General features: G+C 39.3%; 1 protein-coding gene across 3 annotated transcripts in view; it reads left to right on the top strand.

The window, feature by feature from the left end:
• Positions 1–24,425, top strand: part of CAMK4 (calcium/calmodulin dependent protein kinase IV) — a 197,157-nt gene that overhangs the window by 64,482 nt on the left and 108,250 nt on the right. Inside the window, exon 1 of one of the 3 annotated variants that reach the window (XM_072736583.1) lies at positions 5,725–6,174. The exons of the other annotated variants lie outside the window; for them this stretch is intronic. Within the exon in view, the coding sequence (XP_072592684.1) occupies positions 6,008–6,174 (167 nt within the window). The 5' untranslated portion in view covers positions 5,725–6,007. Of the gene's footprint in view, positions 1–5,724; positions 6,175–24,425 lie in introns of those variants that run through there. 3 annotated transcript variants of the gene reach the window in all.

Below are 24,425 nucleotides of genomic sequence, written 5' to 3'. Positions count from 1 at the left end.
CAATGTGCAGGATGAGATCATCCCAAGTCTGTATCAGTAAAAGCTCTCCCCATAGTAAGGCAAATGCATTTTAGAGAAGTAGTTACTAAAGCTATCATGGAATTACGGAATACATAGGAAAGAGTACTATCTTTATTTGCCCTTTAATTCCAGTATATCTTCAAAATTATTTCTGGGAGAAGTTGTATAATATTCCAAAATACTCAGATGCTGGGCTTCTCTTTCTTCTCCCAACTAATTGTCTGTGTGTTATGGGGACAGGTGGAATAAGGACAACTCAAAGCGACAGGTTGTTTTTTGTTTTTGGTTATAGGTTTTAAAAACATAGATTGAAAAATATAACTAAAATGAAAAGTTTTGAATGATCTGTGAATTCTAATTCTGTTACCAGTCTTTGTTTACTATGTAGTTGGCCATAGTGACTTGCTTCTCAGAGGTATTATTGTATATTTGTATCATATATGTTGTGAAAAGGTTTCCCCCATCTAGTTAATAAACATGGTCATCACCTCACATAGTTACCTTCTTTTTTTAGTGAGAACATTTAAGTTCTACTTTCTTAGTAAATTTCAATTATATAATACAGTGCTATCAACCATAGTCAACATATTATGTCATTCATCTTACAGCTGAAAGTTTGTACCTTACTATTAATTAACCTTTCCTTATTCCTCCTTTCCCCGATCCTTGGCAACTACTTTTCTATAAGTTTGACTTATTATTTTTATTTTTCTAATTTAAAGATTCCACATATAAGTGATACCATGCAATATTTGTCTTCTTTGGTCTGACTTACTTCACTTGTAATGATTCATTTATTAATCATATCATAATAATAGATAATGGTAAGACCTCAAAGCTGTTTTTATTTAGAAAGATAAACCTCATATAAATTTCTAAAAACAAAACAAGGCCCACACGCCTTCCTCTAGAAAATTAGCAGCTTTTTTGGCACCCTCTCAACATTCCCACCTCCACCCCTGTGGGTATGGAAAATAGCAGTTTGTGTTCATTGGCTGTGATGGAGAGAGAAGCATCTGGCACCTCAACATTAGCTTCCTTTATAAGAAGTTAGGCTTCCCTTCAGGAAGTATAAGGGAATGTTTAAGTCTAGTGAAGACAGCTTTGTTAAAAACTACCCTTACAGCCCATCCCTCAGGAAAATAGGAAAAGGTTCATGGATGGTCTTCATGTATAAAGTCCTAAACAAGAATTCCTGGTTCAGCAAATCATTTAAAAAGGGACACATAACTAACTTCTAATCTCTACTGTCAATTGCTTTTTTCATTTATTTAAGTTTGCGTTTGCATTCTGTGACTCTATTATCAAATAAATATCTTCTACCAAAAATTTGTCAAATGTACATGTGAATAAAACCACTCTAAATTAGCATATTAGATGAATAACGTATGGCTTGAAAGAAGCTGGGCTGCATGAGAAGGTAATGAATGAATGAGTGGGTATTTAAACAATACTAGAACAAAACCTTTAGGATTTTGGCTCTGTTAGGATACTATTGCATACCCTTGGGAAATTCTGTTCATGATCGGCCCAGAGCTTGCAGAGCTAGACATTTCTGATACAGTAGCAGCAGTTCTGGCTCTGTGCATAATACTGAACAGATTACCAGTCATTCAGTTCTGAATCAATACATTTTAGACACAGATATGGCATAAATCAAGAAAGTGATTATAGTCCGTGAAACTGGTATTGATTAGAAACTTGATGAGGTTCTACAAAGGAAAATCCTAAGGAGCCTTCTCATAATTATTTAGGGTTGGCCAACAGACTGCATTCGATTGCTTTGTCTGGTGGAGTTTCCAATTTGCTCGTAAGCTTCTTTAGGGTACAAAAGAGTCAGATGTTTTTATGATACACCAGGATTTCAGTTTCTTGAAAATTCGCTCAGTTAGAATCCCATTGTAAAAATGAGTTATTTCTAACTGCACTAAAAAATTGAATTAAAAAAACCTTTGTAATCCAACTGAAAACAATGAAACATTCTCTTCTTTTTCCAAAATTATTTAATACCTTTATGGACACCATACAATTAACTTTCAAGACTTGGTTATGTAGGCAACTTAATAGATTCATAATTTTTTTTTTAAGATTTTATTTATTTATTCATGACAGAGAGAGAGAGAGAGAGAGAGAGAGAGAGAGACAGGCAGAGGGAGAAGCAGGCTCCATGCAGTGAGCCTGATGTGGAACTCGATCCCAGGTCTCCAGGATCACACCCTGGGCTGAAGGCGGTGCTAAACCGCTGGGCCACCAGGGCTGCCCAGATTCATAATTTCTAAAGTCTTTCCTGGGGGCAATGTAGTATTCCAAAGTCAAGCTAAAATATGGAAAAATAGATAAGTGTAATAAGTGTACTCCTGTCACAGCCATTTGAAATAGATTTTTATTTAAATCCATTTGATACATGAGTGGTTCTCAGTATTCTGCCAAGCCATATTGAAGCCTAAGGCAGAAGGAAACAGCTCCATGGATTCTATTTTTATTAAAAGTTCTAATATTTTGTTCAGCATGGATTTTTGCATTGACTTTAAGTATGCACAAAAATGTTATTAATCTTGATTATTGTTTTTGTTGCCACTTTCAATTTTGCACCCAAGATGAATGCTCTATGTCTTCACCCTGGCCTTGGCCCTGGTGGTTCTGATACATAGATTTGAGAAGCAGACCTCGTTTTTTTCTACTTGTGGCAACACAAATGTCTGAATGTTATAGTTGCCAGGTGTCATCCTACAGGTGCTGGTTCCTCTTGGTTTAGAGCAGTCACCTCCACTGAGATGCATACATGTCAGTTGAATTGGGTGCTTCTTATCTCTACTTCTGTTATCTCTAGTAAGGAATACTGTATTTCATCAATACTTAGGGGCACACACAGGCTTTACCTATTTTAACATCTATGAAATTCAGATATATTTTATAATAAAGGACATTTTACAATTATAATTGGTAGCTTTTTTTCTTTCTTGTATGTCTTACAATTGGTAGTGCCTCTGAATGGATGAAGCACACTACTCTCTATAGCATAGAAGGTGGTAATACTAATTTTCTTTTAAGCTTCTCAGTATAGAGAAGCCTAGACTCTGTACTAGGACTTTTTTACAATTGGGAAATATTTCAGTAGGCTTTTATTTTTTAAATTCTTATTGGTCATTTAAAATTGTATGTATAAGTTCTAAATAGATAAAGATTATAAATATGCGTTATCAAATTGGAACGCATATAGATGAATAGTAAAAGGATAAAATGTGCAATAAGACCAATACACTTTTCACTGAAATATAATTAGTACACAATACACTTAATTTAGATTACTTTAAACGATCTCTTTTGCAGAATTCTAAGGATAGCTAGAGAACTCAGCTTTGATCATACTGTATCCAGTGAGAATTATATTGCCTCTGTTTCTCCTCCCATCTGTCTCGTTACTCATAGGCCCTAGTTGTGCAGTGGGGGCATTGCCTGTGGAAGTAGAGTTGGGTTGGGCTGGGCAGGAGTTCTAAAGGCCATGTCGGGTGGAAGCAGAGGTCACCTGAGGTACCAGTCTTACTCTAAGTCAGTTAGAAAAGTGTAAATTAGTGTTATGGTCAGGACAAGACTGTTGCTAAGAAAATACTGCCAAGAGAGAAATCTAATAGATAAGGCAAAGATGAGGGATGCCTGGGTGGCTCCGTTGGTTAAATGTCTGACTCTTGTCTTCGGGTCAGGTCATGATCTCAGGCTTGTGAAATTGAGATCTAGCCTTGCATCCAGCTCTGCGCTGGGCCTGGAGCCTGCTTAAGATTCTCTCTCTCTCTCTCTCTCGGCCCCTCTCTCTGCTGTCTCTCTCTAAAATAAGTAAATAAATCTTTTTTTTTTAAAGAAAGATATGGCAAAGATGAAATGGGAGGATGAAGCTCACAGTGGGTAGTAGAAAGGTGGAGGGCCAAGTGAAATCAGCTGTGCAATGAATGGATTGCAGAGTGCTGCCTGGAGAGAAGCAGAGAGCCGGATTATGCTAGAACCCCCTTTGCAAGGTGCCATCCTCCAATGCTTCAGAAAGGGGGTGGCTGAAGGGGGCCTTAACGACTAACTTCCTAAAAACCATAGTTGGCACTTTGTCTTCTCTTTTTCCCCTTTCAGTTTATCCTCATCCCTCTCCAACCCTTCCCCCTGTCAACCTGTACCACTCCAAGAAAACCATTCTCATTAAAATCAGTAGCAACTTATTAAATGCTGGCCCAATAAGCAAATTGTAGTCCATGAATTATTGATCCTTCCCTCCTTGTGAGTGATTGGATTTATGATCAAATGTGTGTGTGAATGTACTGTTGTTCGGGAAGAGGAGAGAATAGTATTGTGGATTGTGTGGAGAGTTGGGATTGAGCTTGCTTTCATCCCAACTACTGGTTCAGGCCCATAGCAGAGGCAGTTCCATGCTTGGCGGCTGCTGCTCACTTCATGGGACGCCTGTCCTGTTGCCCAGCAGGGTTTTCAGGTAGGAGAAAGAAAGTTCCAGGTCGGACAGTTTCAGGGAGGACCTGAATGTCTCTTCAGAGGACATTGAAGAAAAGTAATGTAACATGAGAAGAAGAAAATGGATGAGGCCTGACAAAGTACATTTTAAGGATATTTGGGAAAATACACTGCCAATTTAGAGAGGAGTTTGAAATAGGGCTCTCTTCTGATTTTAGGGACTACTGTTCTTCCCTAAGACCACAAAAGGTCTCATGCGTTTCTTGGAAGAGGAGAGATTACAGTAATTATAAGAAACTGGGGTATAGACTTTGCCTTATGTGAAATAACATTTAATTTAGGAATGAGAAATGCCTATTTATATTTATAGTGGAAGGCAGTCCCGAATCAAATGCTAAGAGAAGCTGTACAAATGACTTTCTCATTTATCTAACACGCAATCTCTGACAGCCCAAAGAGGGCTGGCAGCTGTGTGGGGTGTGGGGGAGCAGAGGGGGGCGACCGGAACCGGAGTGGCTGTGGGAGGCGGTGAGGACACGGGATTCTGAGGCGTGACTTGGAGGGGGGGGGGTGTAGCTTGGAAAGGTGGGAGGAACGACAGTGTTGTAGGCTGCAGCCTAAGTTAAAGACACGAACCGAACCAAGTGACGAACTGGCTTCCAGGCATGCGGCAGTGCCTAATTGTATTATTCTCTGAAAAAAAAACCAAAACCAAAAACAAAAAAATAAAGGAATTCGTTGTAAAGGGCAAAGTATTTGCTGGCGGTGGTGGAACCTGACTTCCTCCTCCGGTCCTGGGTCGGTGCTGTCCGACTCGGTGCAGTGCTGCTCCTGAGCACCTGGAGTGTGTCCGGTCTGCCTTGGGATGGGCTGTTAAGTGCTCTCACTGAGATGCGTACTAGGCATTTTATGCTGGCTACATATTGAAATGACAATATTTTAGAAATAGTTTATATTGGACATGTTTTTGGATATATTGGTTATGTTCCATATGTTCTTAACATGAACTTCACCTGTTCCTTTCTACTTTTTAAAATACGGCTCCCAGGAACCTTGCCTCCCATACCCAGGCAGCATTTGCTGAGCAGCGTTTTGCTTCTGTTGGGCCGTGCTGTTCCATTTGCTGTAAAACAGGAGGGTCTGGTGACAAAAGATCTCTGTGAGGTTATTACCTCCCATTTTTAAAAGCCTTCTATTATTCCTAGTCTTATGCCTCATATTTGATACAATGCAGGTTTTTCTTTTTTGTTACAGTATTTTGAAACTATCTCTGCGGAACTTCCAAGGGGCCTGCCGCTGAACAAGCCCGCAGGCACCCGGGCAGCAGCCAGAGCTGGGCTTTCACCCGGGCCCCCTCCCTTTGCACTTCCGGCCTTGTCGTCTTCTCCATGATTTCACCTAGAGGCTAAAGAAAATGAGAAAAGGGCATAAGAAATGGGACAAAGCATGAGGTGATGAAGTAAGCTGAAATGGTTGAAATTATAGACCACTTGTATGCGGACGTGTGAACCATGGGACCGTTTCGTTCATAAGATTCATGAAACAAGATAGAATTGCTGCCCTTAATAAAGCTAAAACTTGTAAGAGCAAAAGAGCACGTTTAGACTGGCTGCAGGTTCAGATGCTTACGTTTTCCCTTCTTTGTAATCTGAAGCTTTGCCTTGTCTGCGAATGTGACTTTGCCTCCTCCTCTACCAGCTTAAGGTAATTTTGAAATTCTAAAATTGTAGTTTTGAAGAAAGCTGGTGAGATAGACACCATTTCAGTAAAAATTAAGTCACAGATAAAAAGTGTAGATAATCTTTGCAGTTGCTAGTCTTTTTGTTCAAGCTTTCTTTTCAAAGAAAAAAATGTTGAATAATTGCCTCATTTCCCCCTCCCTACTCTAGTAAAATATTCAATTCGATATCTGTTTCTTGGCCATTGATATCATAGTGGAAGATGTCATAGATAAATTGTTGAAATAATACAACTGACTTTTTTTATTGAACAAATGAGTTTTTTTCTTTTGAGTGTTTCACAGAAACTGCCAAACTTCAACATCACTTTAAGGAGTTGACCCATTTAAATTTTTGCAACCTATTTCATGTTAGTTTGAGAGAGATGTTATGAAAAATAGATTAAACATGTTGGAATCAAAAGTACAGGAGGTCATTTTAACATCATTTTTAAGCATGTTCTAAGAATGCTCCTGGTAAAAATTTGAGCTGCATATTTAAATTAAGCTTAGTGGAATGCGTATGCATCAAAATTACCAGTTAAATTGTAGGGAAGAAAAACCCAAACCTCAAGAGCCAAAGTGCATTAAAAACACCTCTGTCCTGTGTTTGTAAAGTCAATGACCATAATTTTAGATAAGAATTTTTATTTACCATTGGGAAAATTTGCAGTTACTAATTTGCAGTTGGAACTGATCATAAACAAAATCCACATGCAGGAAAAGGGTTTAATGGCTTTGTGGCTAATTTTTTTCTAACCAGCAATTGTTCCAGTGCCTTTAGTAAGAGGATGGCTTGCCTCCTTCACCCAGTCGTTCATCTTGACTACAGATGTGATTTGCTGCCACGTTATCTCAGGCAAGATCTCTTCCTAGCAGTGGTGGAAAAGATTATTTACTGGGGAATGGCAACAGCAACAAAATTTTTTTAAAAAGATAAATTTATTTGAGAGAGCAAGAGAGAGAGAACAAGCAGGGGGAGGGGCAGAGGCAGAGGGACTCTATGGGGCAGGGAACCCAATGTGGGACTCGATCCAGGACCCTGAGATCATGACCTGAGCCAAAGGCAGTCGCTTAACTAACTGAGCCACACAGGTGCCCAAAAAAACACTTTTTTAAGAGTAACTCCTGTCCTTCTATTGTAGCGTTTACCTACTAACCAGTCACAGTTAATATAAATGTGTACATTTAAGTAACTTCAAAAGATAACAATTAACCAAGAGAGATTCTAGTGATGACTGTTGATCTGCTCCCACTTGGGTGTTGGTGAAACTTCTTGGAGCAGCCAAAGGAACCATGAGCTGTGATTGTGTTCTGACCATGCCCAGGATCAAAATGTCCCTGAGGAAGTCATTATTCCCCCTTTGAAGGGCGTATGGGAAAGGACCTGGGTAGGAGGATGAATTTTCTTGATTAATGTAACTTCCATAGGGGTACCTAGGTCTGGAATGCACACACTAAGCAAATGACTTGGATTCTCCCATTTCAGAGAGATTTGGTCCCATTGTGTCCAGCCTCCTTACGCCTTGCTCCCACTGCATGTTGAAGACCCTGTTTTAATTAGACTTCAAACTTACCTTTACATAAACTTGATTCCATTTACAGATTTAGATTCATTTTTAGGACTGGACTGAAAGTGAAAGCCATTGTAGAGATTTTTTTTGCATACTCTTATTGCTTATTATTCTTTCTGCAGTTCACTTGTAAAAATATTACATTTAGTTGGTTTTCATATGAGAGAGAGAGAAGTCCTTTGTTCAGTTGAGGATCATTTATTCTGAAGAGCTTTTGATGTAATTATTCCATTGGCATTTGAATTAGGTGAGGATGCTTACTGAAGAATGAATATTCTTAAATTGTAAAACCTTGGCTTTAAACCTTTTAACTTGATTTTAAACCTTTTAACTTGATTTTAGATGGAAAAGAAATTTTAAAGAAGTTTATATTTATAGGCTACGTTCTCTTTTATTTACTAATAAAATATAGGTATACTTTAATTATTAAAAACCCAGGGTTTAAAAAACCAAATTATAAGATAAGAGGAAGATGTTAATGGCTACAGAAGAATATTTTGTTTATAAAGCAACCAATCATCCCTCTAAAATAATCATTTATTTTACTGTACTACTTATTTATTTACAGGTATGTATCTGTAGGTCACATAGTTTGCAGATTAAATTTTAGAGTTAATTTTCAGAGTCATCCATTTTTGTTTTACTTTTTAAAGATTTTATTTATTTGAGAGGGAGAGGAAGAGAGAGAGAGCAAGTAAGAGTGCAAGAGCAGGGGGAGGAAGAAGCAGACTCCCTACTGAGCAGGAAACCCAATGAGCCTCAGGACTTGGAGATCATGACCTGAGCTGACCCTGAACCCACTGAGCCACTGAGGCGTCCCCAGAGTCCTTTCCTAATCCAGCATAACAGCAGAACATCTTGGGAATTGAATTGCATTGCAGTGGGAAAACATGATGTGATTTAGAGATGTTTGGTTGACTCAGGTTTTAGAAAAAGTTAATTATGTAAAATATCCCTGGAATCATTTATACAATGGGAAATAATAACTAATTATCTAGGCTTTAGCTCTTGTTATTGAACTTATTAAAGATGCCTACTGTAACCTCAAAGTGAAAACCAGTTAGTTATTTGAAAGGAAAAGGAAAATTAAATATCCAATAATTTGAAAGTAACATTTGTTTAACTATCAGTGAAAAATCTAATAATCGAGACATGGTTGACCTTCCATTTGCCACATGGGGTTTACCGGTGTTATGGTTATATACGTTTAACTTCATCAGCTGATTGACTTCTTTATAAAACAAATATGTACTGTTCTTACTGAATGCCAGGCACTGTGATCTGTGCTAGAGACATGAATGGATAAGACTTGACCCCTGGACTTGAGGATCTTTGAGTCTCGTGGGATCAGACAAATAAGTCCACAGAAGAGTGGCCCGGTGTCACAAGGCTGATAGCTGCTCCTTCAGGGCATCCTGAGGACACATAGGTTAATAATTCCGGGCTTTGCAACTTAAAAACATCCTATTGTTAATAAGCATCCACACCAAATCAGTTGGCACCTGAATGGTGTTATCAGTTCTCCTGGGTAAGAGGAAGAGGGCAGTATGATCAAAGGCCTGCATGTGTGTGGAACTCTTCAGGGTCTGGGCCAACACTCCATCCCCTCTCGGGGCCCCTGATTACTTCGGGATGCAGTGCATGCCCATATTTCGCTGCAATTAACTATCCTTATAAAAACTCATTGCAGCTAAATGTAGCTCCTTAAGTTAAAGCCCATCAAGGCTTGAGCTTTGGTATTTGGCCCTTCCTGTGTTGACCCTGGTCCTGAGCTGTTTACTGCCTGCTTCGCGGTAGTGGTTCTTCCCCTGGGGGGAGCTGTGACCTCCGTGCTCCTCGCTGCAGGTAGGCTGTTTTGTTTACTCCAGCTTGCTCTTTCTGCAATCATTGCCCCTCAGTTACCACCATCATCTCTTTAAAATCTCTGTTCTCTTTAATTTTTCTTATTTTTAAAAAGTGAGCTTGAAATAAATATAAACTGGGATTCAGGACTTTGTATTTATTCCATCTCCAGGACCAGCAGTGGCCAGAGTTGAGGGCAGAGGCTGAGTAAAGGATATCTAATGGGCTGGTGCCTTGACTTGTGGAAAGATAAATGGGCAATCTTGCAAGTGCTTGGAAATAATGGATGAACAGTTTCTTGAAGACAGGAGTACAGGACAAGGCTTAGTCGTTTTGTGACCTGCTGTTCACAACCTGAGGAGTGTTTGCTGACACCTTCTTGAGTATCCTACCCTGGCTCATACGTGGTGCTTAGCCTAACAAGGCATCATCAGCTTCCTTGTTTTTGGTGCAGGTCTGAGTTAACCACACTCCTCAGTCATGGCATCTTACATTCCAGATTGTGCAAGGTTTCTCTAGTTTAGTGCTTTATTCCCCTTCTGTCAGCCACCCTACCTCTCTGCCTCCACCCCAGTAAGCATCTGTTCTCATGTGTTTGGTGAATGTCTTTGGAAAGTAAAGTATCACCATGAAGTTAAGTGTTTTATGCATAAACGCGCTATTAGTATACGTCAGTGATACCGTGCTACATGGTGAGGGATGCCAGGGCGTTGCCAGGAGCTCAGTAAGGCTCGAAGTGCTTCTAGGCACTAATAGCAAAAGACACAGGCAGGAGTTAGTTGATAGATGGTCTTATACGTCATGCTAAGGAATTTAGATTTTTTTTTTTAAAGATGTTATTTGTTTATTCATGAGAGACACAGAAAAAGAGACAGAGACACAGGCAGAGGGAGAAGCAGGCTCCCTGTGGGGAGCTCAGTGGGGGACTCGATCCCAGGACCCCTGGGTCATGCCCTGAGCTGAAGGCAGACACTCAACCACTGAGCCACCTGGGCGTCCCAGGAATTTAGATTTTATCCATCGATAGTTGGAAGTTACTGGAAGATTTTAAAAGGGGCATGACAAAATCAGCTTTGAGGCTCAAAGTTACTTGGACAGTAGTGCAGAAGATGGCTTACAGGGTGCCAAGTGGGCATTTAGTGCATAGGAACTTCTCAACGATGATAGCTACTGTTACTTTTTATGTGTCAGTAATCTCTGTCCTACTTAACACCATACAGCTTTAAAGTTAAGAATATATTCTGACACTGTCACTTAAAGATCTAGTAAACTACAAAAAATGTAATGGTCTGGTTTTATAGTAGTTGAACTGTATTAAGTCATTGTAAGCATACTCCTTTTTCTAGGACATAAGACAGTTATTTGTGTTCATTTGGGGAGGTTTGTGTAGTGTCCTGATCTGTGGGTGATGATGACACCCAGACCCCTTAGCTGCGTTCCTCTGCTCTCACTGGCATGTGACAGATCCACGCATACCTATTCTAAGAATGACATTAAAATACAGTGACCTTAAATTGTGAAGTTTATGTGCGGAGAGAATGTTATTAAAGAATCTGACAGTCCTCAGGCTTGAGTCAGAGCAGTGCCTGGGCGGACGTGAACAACTTCAGGCCTCCCTCCCACGTCTTCCCTTACCCTCTCTGCTGTGATGAGGAGATGTGGCATCGCTTTAGCTGGCATAAGGTTGTAATTAGGTCCAAGGCAAAAAGGAAAAAAAAATATTCTAGTTCCTCTTCCTCAGATTTTCTAAAATTGGCTTGTGGAGGCACGGCCTGCTGCCCCGGGCAGCCACCCCGCTGCCAGCCTCGGAGGACTTGCCAGGGAGCACTGGTATTACCTTGCCGTGTGCCTATGATTTCTGTTGGAAGAAGGATGGAGCTTTCTGTGGAAAAGCTCAGAAATAGGTGATACGTTCAGTCATTCTCTCTTCAGAAGGAAAAATGGTGCAAGAGAGCGTAGAAAAACTACATGGTGGTTGAGAGGCTGGTTTGTTCTGGACGGTATGTGATCTCCGTAGAATAGATCTGGGAATAGCCAGGCTTTGCAGAGCTAGCATCACACCCTCTGTTCATATGGCACAACTGTCATTCAAAAGGAAGTCGAAGGATTCCCTGCTTTTTTTAGGAAGTTTCTCAAAGCCTGATAATTGTAAATATTATATAAAAACAGCTGTGTTTGCTGTCGTCTTTGGTCTCATTCCAGTAGTGAATCAATGTGGTTGATTTGTCAGACTTCTCAATCTTCAGTAGCAGTGAGTTGGGGTTGTGTGGTTGCTGTTTTGTCACAGCCGATTCTCTTGGTATATGTAGAAAGCCAGATTAAAAGTTACAGTTTTTTGGAAAAGTCAAAGAACTAAAAATACGAGATGGATTTCTGCCCTAAAACTGTTAGTCCTTTTCTCTTTAAAGCAAAGCAAATTCCTTGGTTTTTAAATTGTGAATTTGGGTACAAACACTTGTTCATTCCAGGAAATACTTCCATTTCATTGCAGGGGGATGCACCCTGTAACATGGCACAAATGCGCCTCGTGCATTTGTTCGTGCCGGGACCTTACCATCAAAGCGGAGGGCTTCTCCTACACACCCAGAGATGGGGCTCTGAGAGATTGCCGAATAAGCCAGATACCATGGTGGGTACAGGCGATGGCTCTAACAATAGGGACAACCGGGTTCAAACTCTAGCCTTACCTCTTACTAATTGTATGACTTTGAGCAAGTAAGTAACCTCCCTGGGCCTTAATCTTTTCATCGGTACAGTGGGTGTAAAATAGCTATCTCATAAGGTTGTCCTGGGAGTTAGGTGAGATAATACGTGTAAAGAGCATAGTACAATGCCTGATCTAGAGAGACTGCTTATGAGCACACACACTCTCTCTCTCTCAAATAAATAAAATCTTTTTTTAAAAACCTAACTTCTTTGCAAATTTAAAGCTCAATTTTAACTCAGACTAAGTATGAAGGATTTGAGAACTTTTATTACACCAGATGGATGTCCCTTCTATTCTGAGTGTTCTGTATCTGCCTGAACAGCTTAAGATTCTGTATTGGATCCGTCTCATCTTAAGCCGGAGTTCTCAACCCAGCACTATTGGTGTGTTGGGTCAGTAATCCTTTGGGTGGAGGTGGGTGTCATTCTGTACAGCGTGGGAATTTTTTGCAACATCCCTGTGCTCTACTTACTAGAAGCCATAGCAAACACTGCTTCACTCGGATTTGACAACAAAAATGTCCGCAGAGATTTGTAAAGGTCACCTGGTGGGGGCAAAGTCACCCCCAGTTGAGAACCGTTAACTCTACTTAGCATAGGTAATTTTAGTAACAGTCCAGTTATGCAACTTTAACACTGCAGCTTTGAGAGAGTTTTCTTTCTTCCCTTGTCCTCTGTCTTGTTTGGAGCGTATTCATTAAAGCTCTTCTCTTTGTACTTACCCTGTGTTGTGGTATCAGCCGTTACCTCCAGCCACGTGATACGCAGATTTTTCTACTCTGAACATCTTGACTGGAATTTTTAGTTTTAAACTCCATATATCAGAACCTGATTTAAAACTTCCTTCTAATTCTTCCTGCTTTGTTTGCCACTCTTCCGGTAGCTCAGGCTCCAATATAATCACCACTGTCCATTCAGCTGTCTCTGTTTCCACCCACTTCTAACCATTCCTAGAGGTGACACTTCCTGTTCTCTTTGCCTGCTACCACCGTCGTCCTCCTGTTTCCGCCATACTTGTGCTCCTGTAATGGCTTCTCCAGCAGCCTCCTGGATTTTGTTCCCTCCCCGACCATTATGGTCCTCATCCCTTATCCTCCTGTAGTGTACTGATCTTTTACTCCCATGCTTAGAAACCCCAATAACTTCCCTCTGCCTGTGGAGTTGGAGTTGATAACAGATTTCCAATCTTAGCATACTCTGGCCTCATCTTATTTACATGAGAAGACTCCCTCATCCACCTCATGGAAAAGCCAGCCTAAGAGCTCTTGCTGTTCTTGTTGTCTGAGGTTGAGTCTTCAGTCCCAGCCTCTGAGCTATTGCTCACTTCCTTTTCCCAGAATGACCTTCGCCTTATCTCTTTCTGGTAAATTTTTCCTACCTTTGAAGGTAGTCAAATTATATTTCCTCCCTGAAGTTTTCCCTAATTCATCACTTTTCTTTAAGCTACCATTGTACTTTATCTGAGCTTCCTTACATCACTTGATCTTCTAGCAACATACCTAATTAAAGAATCAAGAAGATTTTTTTAATACATAAGCAAATGAATAGAGATAAGATCTCTTTGTTAACAGAATTAAAATTTAAAATGTTTTGTCCCTTCTACTGAAAGGTATGTTAGAAAGTCTTTGTTAATCAACTAATCTGTCATTGTACTTAAGAAATATGAATCTTGGGGCACCTGGGTGGCTCAGTGGGTGACTATCTGCCATTGGCTCAGGTCCTAATCCCAGGTTCCCAGGATCGAGTCCCAGGAGTCCCACGTTAGGCTCCCTGCATGAAGCCTGTTTCTCCCTCTGCCTGTGTCTCTGCCTCTCTCTGTGTGTCTCTCATGAATAAATAAATAAAATCTTAAAAAAAAAATACAAATAGCCACACGACTTTTCTTAAAAATGCCAATAATACAAGTCATCAGATTCTTCCTCCCCACCACATACTAGCTTTGTGACCTCGGTCATATTACTTTACTTCTCTGAACCTTAGTTGTCTCATCTCATTAAATAGGTTATTGTTATGAAATGGTATATGCAAAGTAGCCAGTACAATGCCTGAAATGTAGGGCTCAATACATGTTGGCTATTTGTACTTTGCCATTTAAACTATACAAAACATCCTCTTTAAGTGAATTTCTTCTGTAAGGATTTCTACAAAATGCCCAGATTACAGACATAACTATGTGCTATTTGGACATTTCACTGTATGAAGTCAGAGGGGAAGACAATGAAATGGGACCTAACTTTAATGTATGCTCTTTGAAATGATGTATGAAGTTATATGAATTGATTGTCCTTTTAAAAAAATTTCTTACAGTAATTGTATGGTCATATAAAATGATAGGAGCAGAATCTTCCTAGTGAATTTAGAGTTCTTAAAAGCGCGTCTTTTTTCCCACTTAATATGATTTTTTCCTTATAGAAACCACTCCTCAGAGGTATAGTAGAAATTAACACAAAAAGTAATCCAGTATTAAACAATTGTGTTATTTTGGGGAATGAATGTATTTAACACGTGAGATATGGTCAATATTTACATTGGAGTTTCTTATAAATGTAGATTTGGCTAGTTTTCAGATTGTGTAATTTTTTTAATAAATTTTTTAAAATTTATTTATTCATGATAGAGAGAAGGGGGGGGGGGCAGAGACACAGGAGGAGGGAGAAGCAGGCTCCATGCAGGGAGCCCGACGTGGGTCTCAAACCTGGGACTCCAGGATCACACCCTGGGCCAAAGGCAGGCGCCAAACCGCTGAGCTACCCAGGGATCCCAGTGTAATTTTTTTTTTTTAAGATTATTCATTTGAGAGAGAGAGAGCACAAGCAGAGAGAGGGGCAGAGGGTAAAAGAAAAAGAGAGAGAGAGTCCTCAAGTAGATTCCCCTCTGAGCGCAGAGCCTGACACAGGATTCCATCCTAGCACCCTTAGATCATGACCTGAGCCGAAATCAAGAGTTGAATGCTTAACCAGCTGAGCCACCCAGGTACCCCCAGGTTGTGTAATTTTGAGGAAGTATTAATGATACCTTTTGATGCTCTTGAAACTACTACAAAGGTATGAAGACATACCTTTGCCATCTTTGTCCAGATCCAGATAAAATTTGATCAGTAGCACATCAAAATCCATATAATGGAAAATCATTTTAATACAATTCTAACACTATTTTGCAATCATGATTCTGCAAATCCATTTATATGATATATAAATAGTATATCGTAATACAATTTTATAACAGTGAAGACTCTTACTGAATATAAAGTATTGCTCTTCTTCAGTGTATTTACAAGGCTGTAATTACAAGAATGTAAATTGCTTTATATTCTTCTGGTGAATGTAAAGTATTGCTCATGTGCCCCATAATACACATTTTACTTTCTAAAAATTGCCTTATAATTGACCAGTAAGTTGATAATACCTTTATTTTTTTAAACATTTATTTATTTATTCATGAGAGACACAGAGAGAGAGAGAGAGAGAGAGGCAGAGACACAGGCAGAGGGAGAAGCAGGCTCCACGCAGGGAGCCCGACATGGGACTCGATCCCGGGTCTCCAGGATCACGCCCTGGGCTGAAGGCAGTGCTAAACTGCCATCCAGGCTGCCCTTGGTAGTACCTTTAATTGAGAAAAGGAACAAACACGTTCTGTCATCTTTACAGAATACTTTTGTATTTTGAAAACATTAAAAAACTAATAGTTAAAAATATACAGAAGCTAATGAATTAATTAGTTCCTATCAATAAATGATATAGTCTAATATAATCTTATGTTTTATTTGTTCTTAAAAATGGTTGAAAACCATTAAGATCATTAAATAAGTATCTTGTTAATATGTTGAAATCACTATTTCCATCTTCATAATGAACAATATATAAATGAGGAAAGTTGACATTTACTAATATGGGAGAGTTTGTGTTTAAAATGAACCAGCAGTGACTACAAACAACTTGAGAGAGATTTCTCAATCTTTACATTTTGACAAGGTGATAATAGCAATCTAGATGAAGAAATGCCATTTCCAAAATAGATGGATTTGATATCAAAAAAGTATTTTATCAAAGATAAGAGAGTGCAATAGCAGAATGCTAGGAAAAATGGATGTACATGTTTCCGCACGCTTGCTCTGTTCCAGACACTCCGGTTCCTGATACACGTTTTGCTACCCTGTTTGTTGCCAGATTATCGGGGACAGTCTTCCATACCTCATCTGAAGTGAATGTACTTTGGGTGACCTTTTGGCCAAGGTTCTTTAAGAAGAAAACTGTAAATCGAAAATTTTTATTTCTTTCTTGAATTAGTGGTCAAAGAGAAAAGTCACTGTTTGCCCAGATAATTAGCAATTTTGCTAGCATTAGCTTTTCAGTTGATTAAGGAGAGAAATAGTTACTTTAATTTTACGTACTGTTTGCCTTGTTCAATTTAATGACTATTGATCTGTTCAGATTAACTTGAAATATTGACATTATAGGTGATGAACAGAAGAGGGACTCTGACTTATTAATGAGTCTGTGTCTATCTGGAATTCCCAAGTCAGATACAGGAGAAAAGTAAGATTCGTTTCACTCCTTTTATGTGCCTGACACTGTGCTAGGTTCTTTCACATAAAATACTTAATTTAAACCTCATAACAACCTTAGTTGCTGTTGAAAAAGCAACATTTTTTACACATGAAGAAACTCATTATTGCCTCAATCTTACCTCTTTTCCTCTAAATCTTAAACTCACTAATCCTTTTTCCCTCAAGATATGTAGGAAGAGCTAAATAAATAGAATAATCTCGAAAAGTGATTTCTGTTTGGTGTTTAGACAAATTCTTGCATGTTTTGCTGAAAAGGTTCATCCTATTTTTCCCAGTGTGCAGCCAGTGGCGGCTCCATCTGGTAGGTACTTTGATTGCAGGCTGAATGGTCGCAAGGGCGCCCATGCCGATGCCAAGGTCCCTTTTGTCCGTGTAAGTTACACATGCTTTACTGCTTTCTTCAGGAAGCAGCTCAGCAGTCCAGGATTAAAGTTAAAGAGGGCACAGAGGAGCTTATCATTTCGTTTGGCTCATTAGGCGATAATTAGATGCCATTTCTAATTAATGCAGGAAGCAGAAGAGACCACTACTACATTGTAGCCATTAAAGACTGCATTTTAGGCCAACTCAAATTATTCCATGACCCTAAGCAAACATTATTGATAATAAAGAGGAAATTGACATTCTCCTAAGGGATTTCCAATCATTCCTAATCACATCAGAGCCCTGGCATGTGGCCTAATACTCTAATTCCCCCCCCCCCCCCCACCTCCTCTGGCCATTCCCACTAAATAGGAACAAGGCAGGAGATGTCGCTAGTCCCCTAGAGAAGATAAGGCATCTGCGCAGTTCCTTTACTGTGGCCAGCCTCTGCGGTTTCAGTTCAGGGTACTTTGTGATTGCCACTGTCCCACTTCGAGGTTCCCAGCCATTTAGTTCCCGCCCCCCACCCCCACCAGACATTTGCCCAGGAGGCCCGTTCTGACATTTGAAAACATGCTCTCGGTTGTAATCACCTTTTTATTGACTTTTTCTTTGAAGATTAGGACACCGAGGTGCCTTTTTCTTCTAACTCTGAGCCTCTGATAGAAGTTGAGTGATTGATCTTCCTCCAGCACTGTCCACCCTTAGCCTTAAATGGATAATGAGATAAAAGCATGAAGATGCACAGAGAAGGTTCTTTTGCGGCCATAGATAGTGTTGTATTCAACCAGAGAACTCCATTATTTGTTTAAATTACTTGTTTTAAAATAGAAAAAGAAAATAGTTTTCATAGGTTACATTATGCTTTATATTATTAGAAGAAAAAAAGGATCCAGAGCCTTTACTGTCTCTGCTTTACCGGCATTTATAAATCACTAGAAACAAGGAATCTATAATTTTAATTAACATTACATTTTCAGGAATAGGAATAGGACTATTCTAACCTATTTCAAAGCTATTTAAATGTTCCCTGGAAAGCTGAATGAGAACAAAGATCAGAACAAAAAGATATTTACTTCCACACTACCCATTGAGTCATTTTATAATTGGATCCTAATATGTTTTGTGCTTTGAGACCCAGAAACACATAGGAATTCATTTTGAAATTTCTAGCTGGTTTAAGTTTGTCTCCTTTGCTTTTGCCCCAAAAACAAAATGCAGGAAAGTTACAGAAAAGGTATTGAAATGACAACAACAGCAAAAACCTCTTCCCACAGGATTGGGAATTCTGCCAAAAACAGACACAAGGACTCAGAATTGAGGAAACCTCAATCTTCCCTCTTCATAAATTCTAATCCCAGCAAGAAGGAATAAATAGAGCCTCTTAATGCCTTTGATAATTTAACATGCTAGGAGGATTTATACCCAGAAACTAGGGATGCTCCTAAAACTGGAGGCAGAGTGATGCAGGGACTGGATGTGCCAGAAAATAAATGTAAAATATCAGAGTTACACTACATAGTAATTTGAAACAGTTTAGGTTAGTTTTAAGGCATCCATTTGTGCTCAGGCACATCTGTTTAGTAGACTCTTATTTCAGGAGGATCTTATTGTTAACTTCCCAAAGTACACAGTTGATGTAAAATCATGGTAAAGATTGTTTTTAGAAAGAATTTGAGTTTTCATAGAAGGATGAACAGTACTCATTTGTTTCAAGCTTGGGCCTGTAAGAAATGTTTTCTAATATTTGTTAAACAAATGAAAAAGAATTATGTTCATCAATAACTTTGTAAAACACACATTTTTAAGTGTTTTGGAATCTACAAAGGATTTGAACTTACATTATGTCATTATGATCTTCACAGTGACCATGAGAGGGATAAGGCAGGCAGGTGTGATTAGCTCATTTTTTGTAGGTGAGCAATCTGAGGGTCAGGGAGGCCAAGTGATTTCCCTCTGATCAGCGCCAGCTTCATGGGCGTTTGAGCTGTACAGTCCGTGGGTTCCTGTACTCAGGAAGCTCTATATTTCGTTTAATGCTTTACAGTCACCCCTTGGAAATTTTTTTAAAATTTTTTAAAAATTTATTTATGATAGTCACACACAGAGAGAGAGAGAGAGAGAGAGAGAGAGGCAGAGACACAGGCAGAGGGAGAAGCAGGCTCCATGTACCGGGAGCCCGATGTGGGACTCGATCCCGGGTCTCCAGGATTGCGCCCTGGGCCAAAGGCATGTGCTAAACCGCTGTGCCACCCAGGGATCCCCAGAAATTCTTAATATCTAAACAAGATGCCCTGTATTGGCTGAATGCAAAATTACATTTTTTTTTTCAAATAAATCCAGAATCTTAAAAGCAGTGACTTAATCCCTTCAAACCCTAGCTTTTCATTTATGGCAAGATAATTATAAATAGTAATGATTGGTTTATATAAGTATAAGTATTTAATTTAGTAAATTCATTAGGAGGAAGCATGTTTTTTATGACATGAAATGGCTTACTAAGTAACAGATGAAAAAAAGGTGATCAACTTTCCATATTGGGATTTAAAGTTGGCAAACTATATGGCCAGCTGAATTAATAATTCCTGTGATCCACGTGGCTAGGCAGTATCATTTTGCAAGGCCCAGAATTGTCAAATAGTAAAACCCCAAATATGGTTCTTGTTTCCTGGACAAGTAAGTGAGGTTCATTGAGTACTGTTTATGGATCATAAGACTGTTATAAGGCTGATGGCCTTAACATAACCGTGAATAATAGTTACTCTTTTCCCTTATGAATTTTATTACCCAAGTGGAAGAGGGAAGAAGACATTGTAAGTCTTTTGAGGGGAGGAACCCCCAACAAACTGTATAAATACCAACCTCTGCTACCCGTCAGTGTCAATTCAACTTAGACAATACTGTCCAAAACAGCAGTGTCCCTTCTAATTGTAAGAATGACTCTTAAATTGTGATGAAATGTCACTAATGAAACAAATTGTCCAGCATTAATGAAAGAAACACATAGTGCTATTAACAAAGTGAGAGGTGGTGGTGACCTGGTGGAAACATATAAATCTGAAAGAGGCAGTAGGACAGTAATGTAACTAAAACTTTTAACTCCTAAATGCATTAGAAACAGAATGAATTTATCTGTTTTATCATGACAAATACTGCTGATAAAGATGGGAAACAGTAACCAGGTAAAGTGGACTCTTGACTGAGTTTTATTTTGTTTTTATTTTTTAGGTTTTATTTATTTATTTGAGAGAGAGACAGAGATAGCAACAGAGAGAGCGAGAGAGCATGCACAAGCAAGAAGGAGAGGGAGAAGCAGGCTTCCTGCTGACTAGGGGGCCCAGTGTGGGGCTGAAGCCCAATGCAGGATTAGATCCCAGCACCCCAAGATCATGGCCTGTGACCAAAGGTGGATGCTTAACTGACTGAGCCACCCAGGAGCCCCTTGACTGAATTTTAATTTCTCTTCTTTTCTAACAATATTCTTCTTTCATTCCTCCTTTTTTTTTCATTCTTTATTTCTTCCCTTCTCTCCTTTCGTGTTATTATAGAAATAACAAAGAAAAGAGATTTATCCATTCAATTTCTTCAAATTCTCCAAGCCAGTGTTTCAGGTCTACTACATGAGAGGTACTGGCTGGTCACAGGATTTCATCCTCAAGTCATGTGAGGGGGACACATGCACACAGGTAACTATAATACATAGCAGTGCGCAGTAAGTTCTGTGAAGGGAGGGCTATAGAGGACATGGTGATTACCTTATTCACTGAAAAAAAAAAGTTGAGGTTTCATCACCTTTCCAGATAGATAGACCACAAAAGACTGTGTCTTAGTGTAAATCCTGAGACATGGAGTAGAGATTTGGGTTCAGTCTTAGCTTTACTTCTTATGAATTATGTCTTCTTAAGCAAGACATTAACTTTCCAAACTAGTTTCTTTATCAACTGTAAGTCATAATACCTACCTTACCTTTTTTAGTAGACTGTTGTGATTATCATATCAGGTTAATCCATTCAATTCATGAACTGTTTCTTGAACTCCAACTTCTATATCTGGCTTTGTGCTGGGCACCAGGGGACACAGATCAATAAGATACTCCCTTAATTCAAGGAGCACACAGTTTATACCCAAAGTTGCAAACTCTGATGCTTACTGAGGCCAGGTCTGGATTGTAAATGAGTGAAAGGACATATTATAAACCAGTCGGATTGGTGGGCTTCCTGATACACTGTAGAAAGTATGTCTTATCTTGATGGGGCGGCCCCTGCCAGCTTCAGCTCGTTGTGGCTTTTCAAGAATGCTAGTACCTAATATCTAGGTTTGGTTTCCTTAAAATATGAAATAATTTGTATTTTTATTGTGGACATGCAATTATAGATATGATCTAAACATTTTGCAGGCAAAGTGTGTCTGTGAAGGATGGAATCCACTTATGAGGTGGCCATTTACAAGCTCTGGTCTAGACAGGCATGCATGCAGATAAACCACAAGGCATAAACCATAAGTACAGAAATGGACTGAGCTAGCTTCAGATGACTCCAGAATGGAATGAAAAGATGCAGTATTTGTGCTGTGGAAGGCATCCCATAAGAGGTGATGGCTGTGCTGAATTAAAGAACGACTGAGATCTGGTTAGCCAGAAAATTGGAGGAGGTGACTGAAACGAAGAGTTTGGTATTGGTAACTACAAAAGGGAGAGCAAGAGGAGGTGAAACCAGAAAAGGGCAAGATACCAAATGATCTCACATGAGGTCTCACATCTGAGAAAACTGGGTCCTTCTCACTGTCATGGGGATGGTGAGCATAGAGGACAGTCAGATTTCTGTTCTAGAAAGATTGTCCTGCCAGTAGACTGGAGGAAAACTGAAGGGAATGAGACTAGAGGCCTGGAGCCTATTTGAGAGATAGTGGCAGAGAGGATGGAAATCAGGAAGAGGGTGACGTAGATTTGTAAACCAGAAAGCATTCTATTCATGTGTGCTATTCATATATGATATTAACATTTATGATTGATATTAAGATGTACAATTTCCCACATTGCAACACCTCTGTCTCAAGATGGATTCAATCCATGAAATAGTCAAACAAAAGCAACTTTTTCTTTTCTTTTCTTTTCTTTTCTTTTCTTTTCTTTTCTTTTCTTTTCTTTTCCTTTTCTTTTCTTTTCTTTTCTTTTCTGTGATCATAGCATAATGATGCCTCTGAAAATCGATGGTGTCTTTGATACAGTGAAATGGAGTAATAATCATGGACTGAATTTTAAAGCAGAGAAATGAAATATGTTCTAGGAATTGGGAATCCCACCTACATCTCTGGAAAGGAGCCTTTAGACATTCATCTGCTTTGGTTACCAGCAGCTGTTCTTACTTCCTGAATGTTCATGAGGTCAGGAAAGGAAAATGTGTATGCCACAGGATCTGGGTGGTGATGTAAGTGTATAAAGCTATCAAGGGCACTACAGGCCCTCTCTAAAAATCATTTGCTACTTAGGTCATATCAACTACTACTAGACACGATTTAAAAATTACTGTTGCCAGATTCAAGAAAAGCTGGAAATCTGAATTTTTTTTTATGAAATCCTTGAATATTTATATCTTGGCAAGACATTCAAAAACCTGTGCAGGCCAAATATCTATGTATTAAATAAGCTCCCAGCCTTGCCCCTGCTAAGCTGTTCGTTGAAGGAGTGATCGGATTGATATCTAATCCTTACAGTTTCATATTATTAAATGCTAGATGTTGCTAAATGCCAGTGACAAGACTAAGTCACAGCTGGGAGAGATGAAATCTCTTCCTTGTCTCTAGTGACCATCTGGTACAGCTCACAGCCATGTGAATCCTTTAGAGCAGTCTCAAGGCCTGTGATCTAAAATGGGTTAGTTATTTTGTCCTAAAATTTGCCTGTTTGATCATTTTTCAACAGGAAAAAATTTTGGCCACATTGTTTTGACATAATTATGTCTCATGCCTCAAAATTTCTTTCTTTTTCAGAAACAATAACTGAAGCTATTGGTGTTTAAAAGCTGCCTAGAAAGCCAAAGGGAATTTCTTAATTTTGCTCTTATAGATTTATCACTTACTAATCTCCTTTGCTCACAAGCTTTGTCACCATTTGCAATGCACTATTAATAAATGCAGAAAGAATAGATATATTGTTTATCTTTTTTGCAACAATAATATCTGATTTAAACTTGGTAAATTAATAAAAATTAAGAGTGTCAGCAAGGCGTTCTGCTCTGGCAGTGATTGGAGTAAGAGGAAGTACACTTATGCTTCCATAAATTACCTGGGCATAATGCATGGCACAGTTATTTTTAGGCACTAAACAGTGCAGGACAGAACTTTGGTTCCTGAGAGAAGGGAAACACAAGGTAAGTACCACATTCACCATGGTTCTCTGAGGACCATATATGGTGAGGTTTTATGAAGCTAAGCAGCAGCAACAGAGCTATCAGAAGAAAGATAGGCATGGATGTTAGAAGACAGGGGATCTATGGCCAAACCAAGGTGGAGAGACTTCACTGAGTACCTCAGATGTTTGGTTGAAATCTCAGGGATAGCCCGCGTGGCTCAGTGGTTTAGCGCCACCTTCAGTCCAGGGCCTGATCCTGGAGACCGGGGATTGAGTCCCATGTCGGGCTCCCTGCATGGAGCCTGCTTCTCCCTCTGCCTGTGTCTCTGCCAATCTCTCTCTCTCTGTCTCTCATGAATAAATAAAATTAAAAAAAAAATCTCAAGATGACATGTTGGGAGTATAGGCCACATCCCTAGAGCAAGTACCATGCTGTTGCACCAAGAACAAAAAACAAATAGATTTGCTCTAACAACAAATAAAACCAAACTGAACAAGGTCAAAAAGATTTGTCCCCAACTCAACTGCCTGCCACCGAAAAATGCAACTTTTTTTAAAAGGAAGATAACATAGGGGCACCTGAGTAGACATGGAAGGCATTATGCTAAGCAAAATAAGTCAGACAGAGAAAGATACATACTGTATATATCACTTATATGTGGGATCTAAAAAAGCTGAACTATAACAGAGAGTAGAATGGTGGTTGCCAGTGACTGGGACGTGGGGGAAATGGGGAGATACTGGCCAAAGAGTACAATGTTCCAGTTATGATTGAATTCTGAGGACCTAATGTGCTACATAGTGATTATATTTAATATTATATGCTTGAAAATTGCT

Source organism: Vulpes vulpes, chromosome 14 (genome assembly GCF_048418805.1).
Source record: "Vulpes vulpes isolate BD-2025 chromosome 14, VulVul3, whole genome shotgun sequence".
Lineage (NCBI taxonomy): Eukaryota > Metazoa > Chordata > Mammalia > Carnivora > Canidae > Vulpes > Vulpes vulpes.
This window is presented reverse-complemented; position numbering and strand designations above follow the sequence as displayed.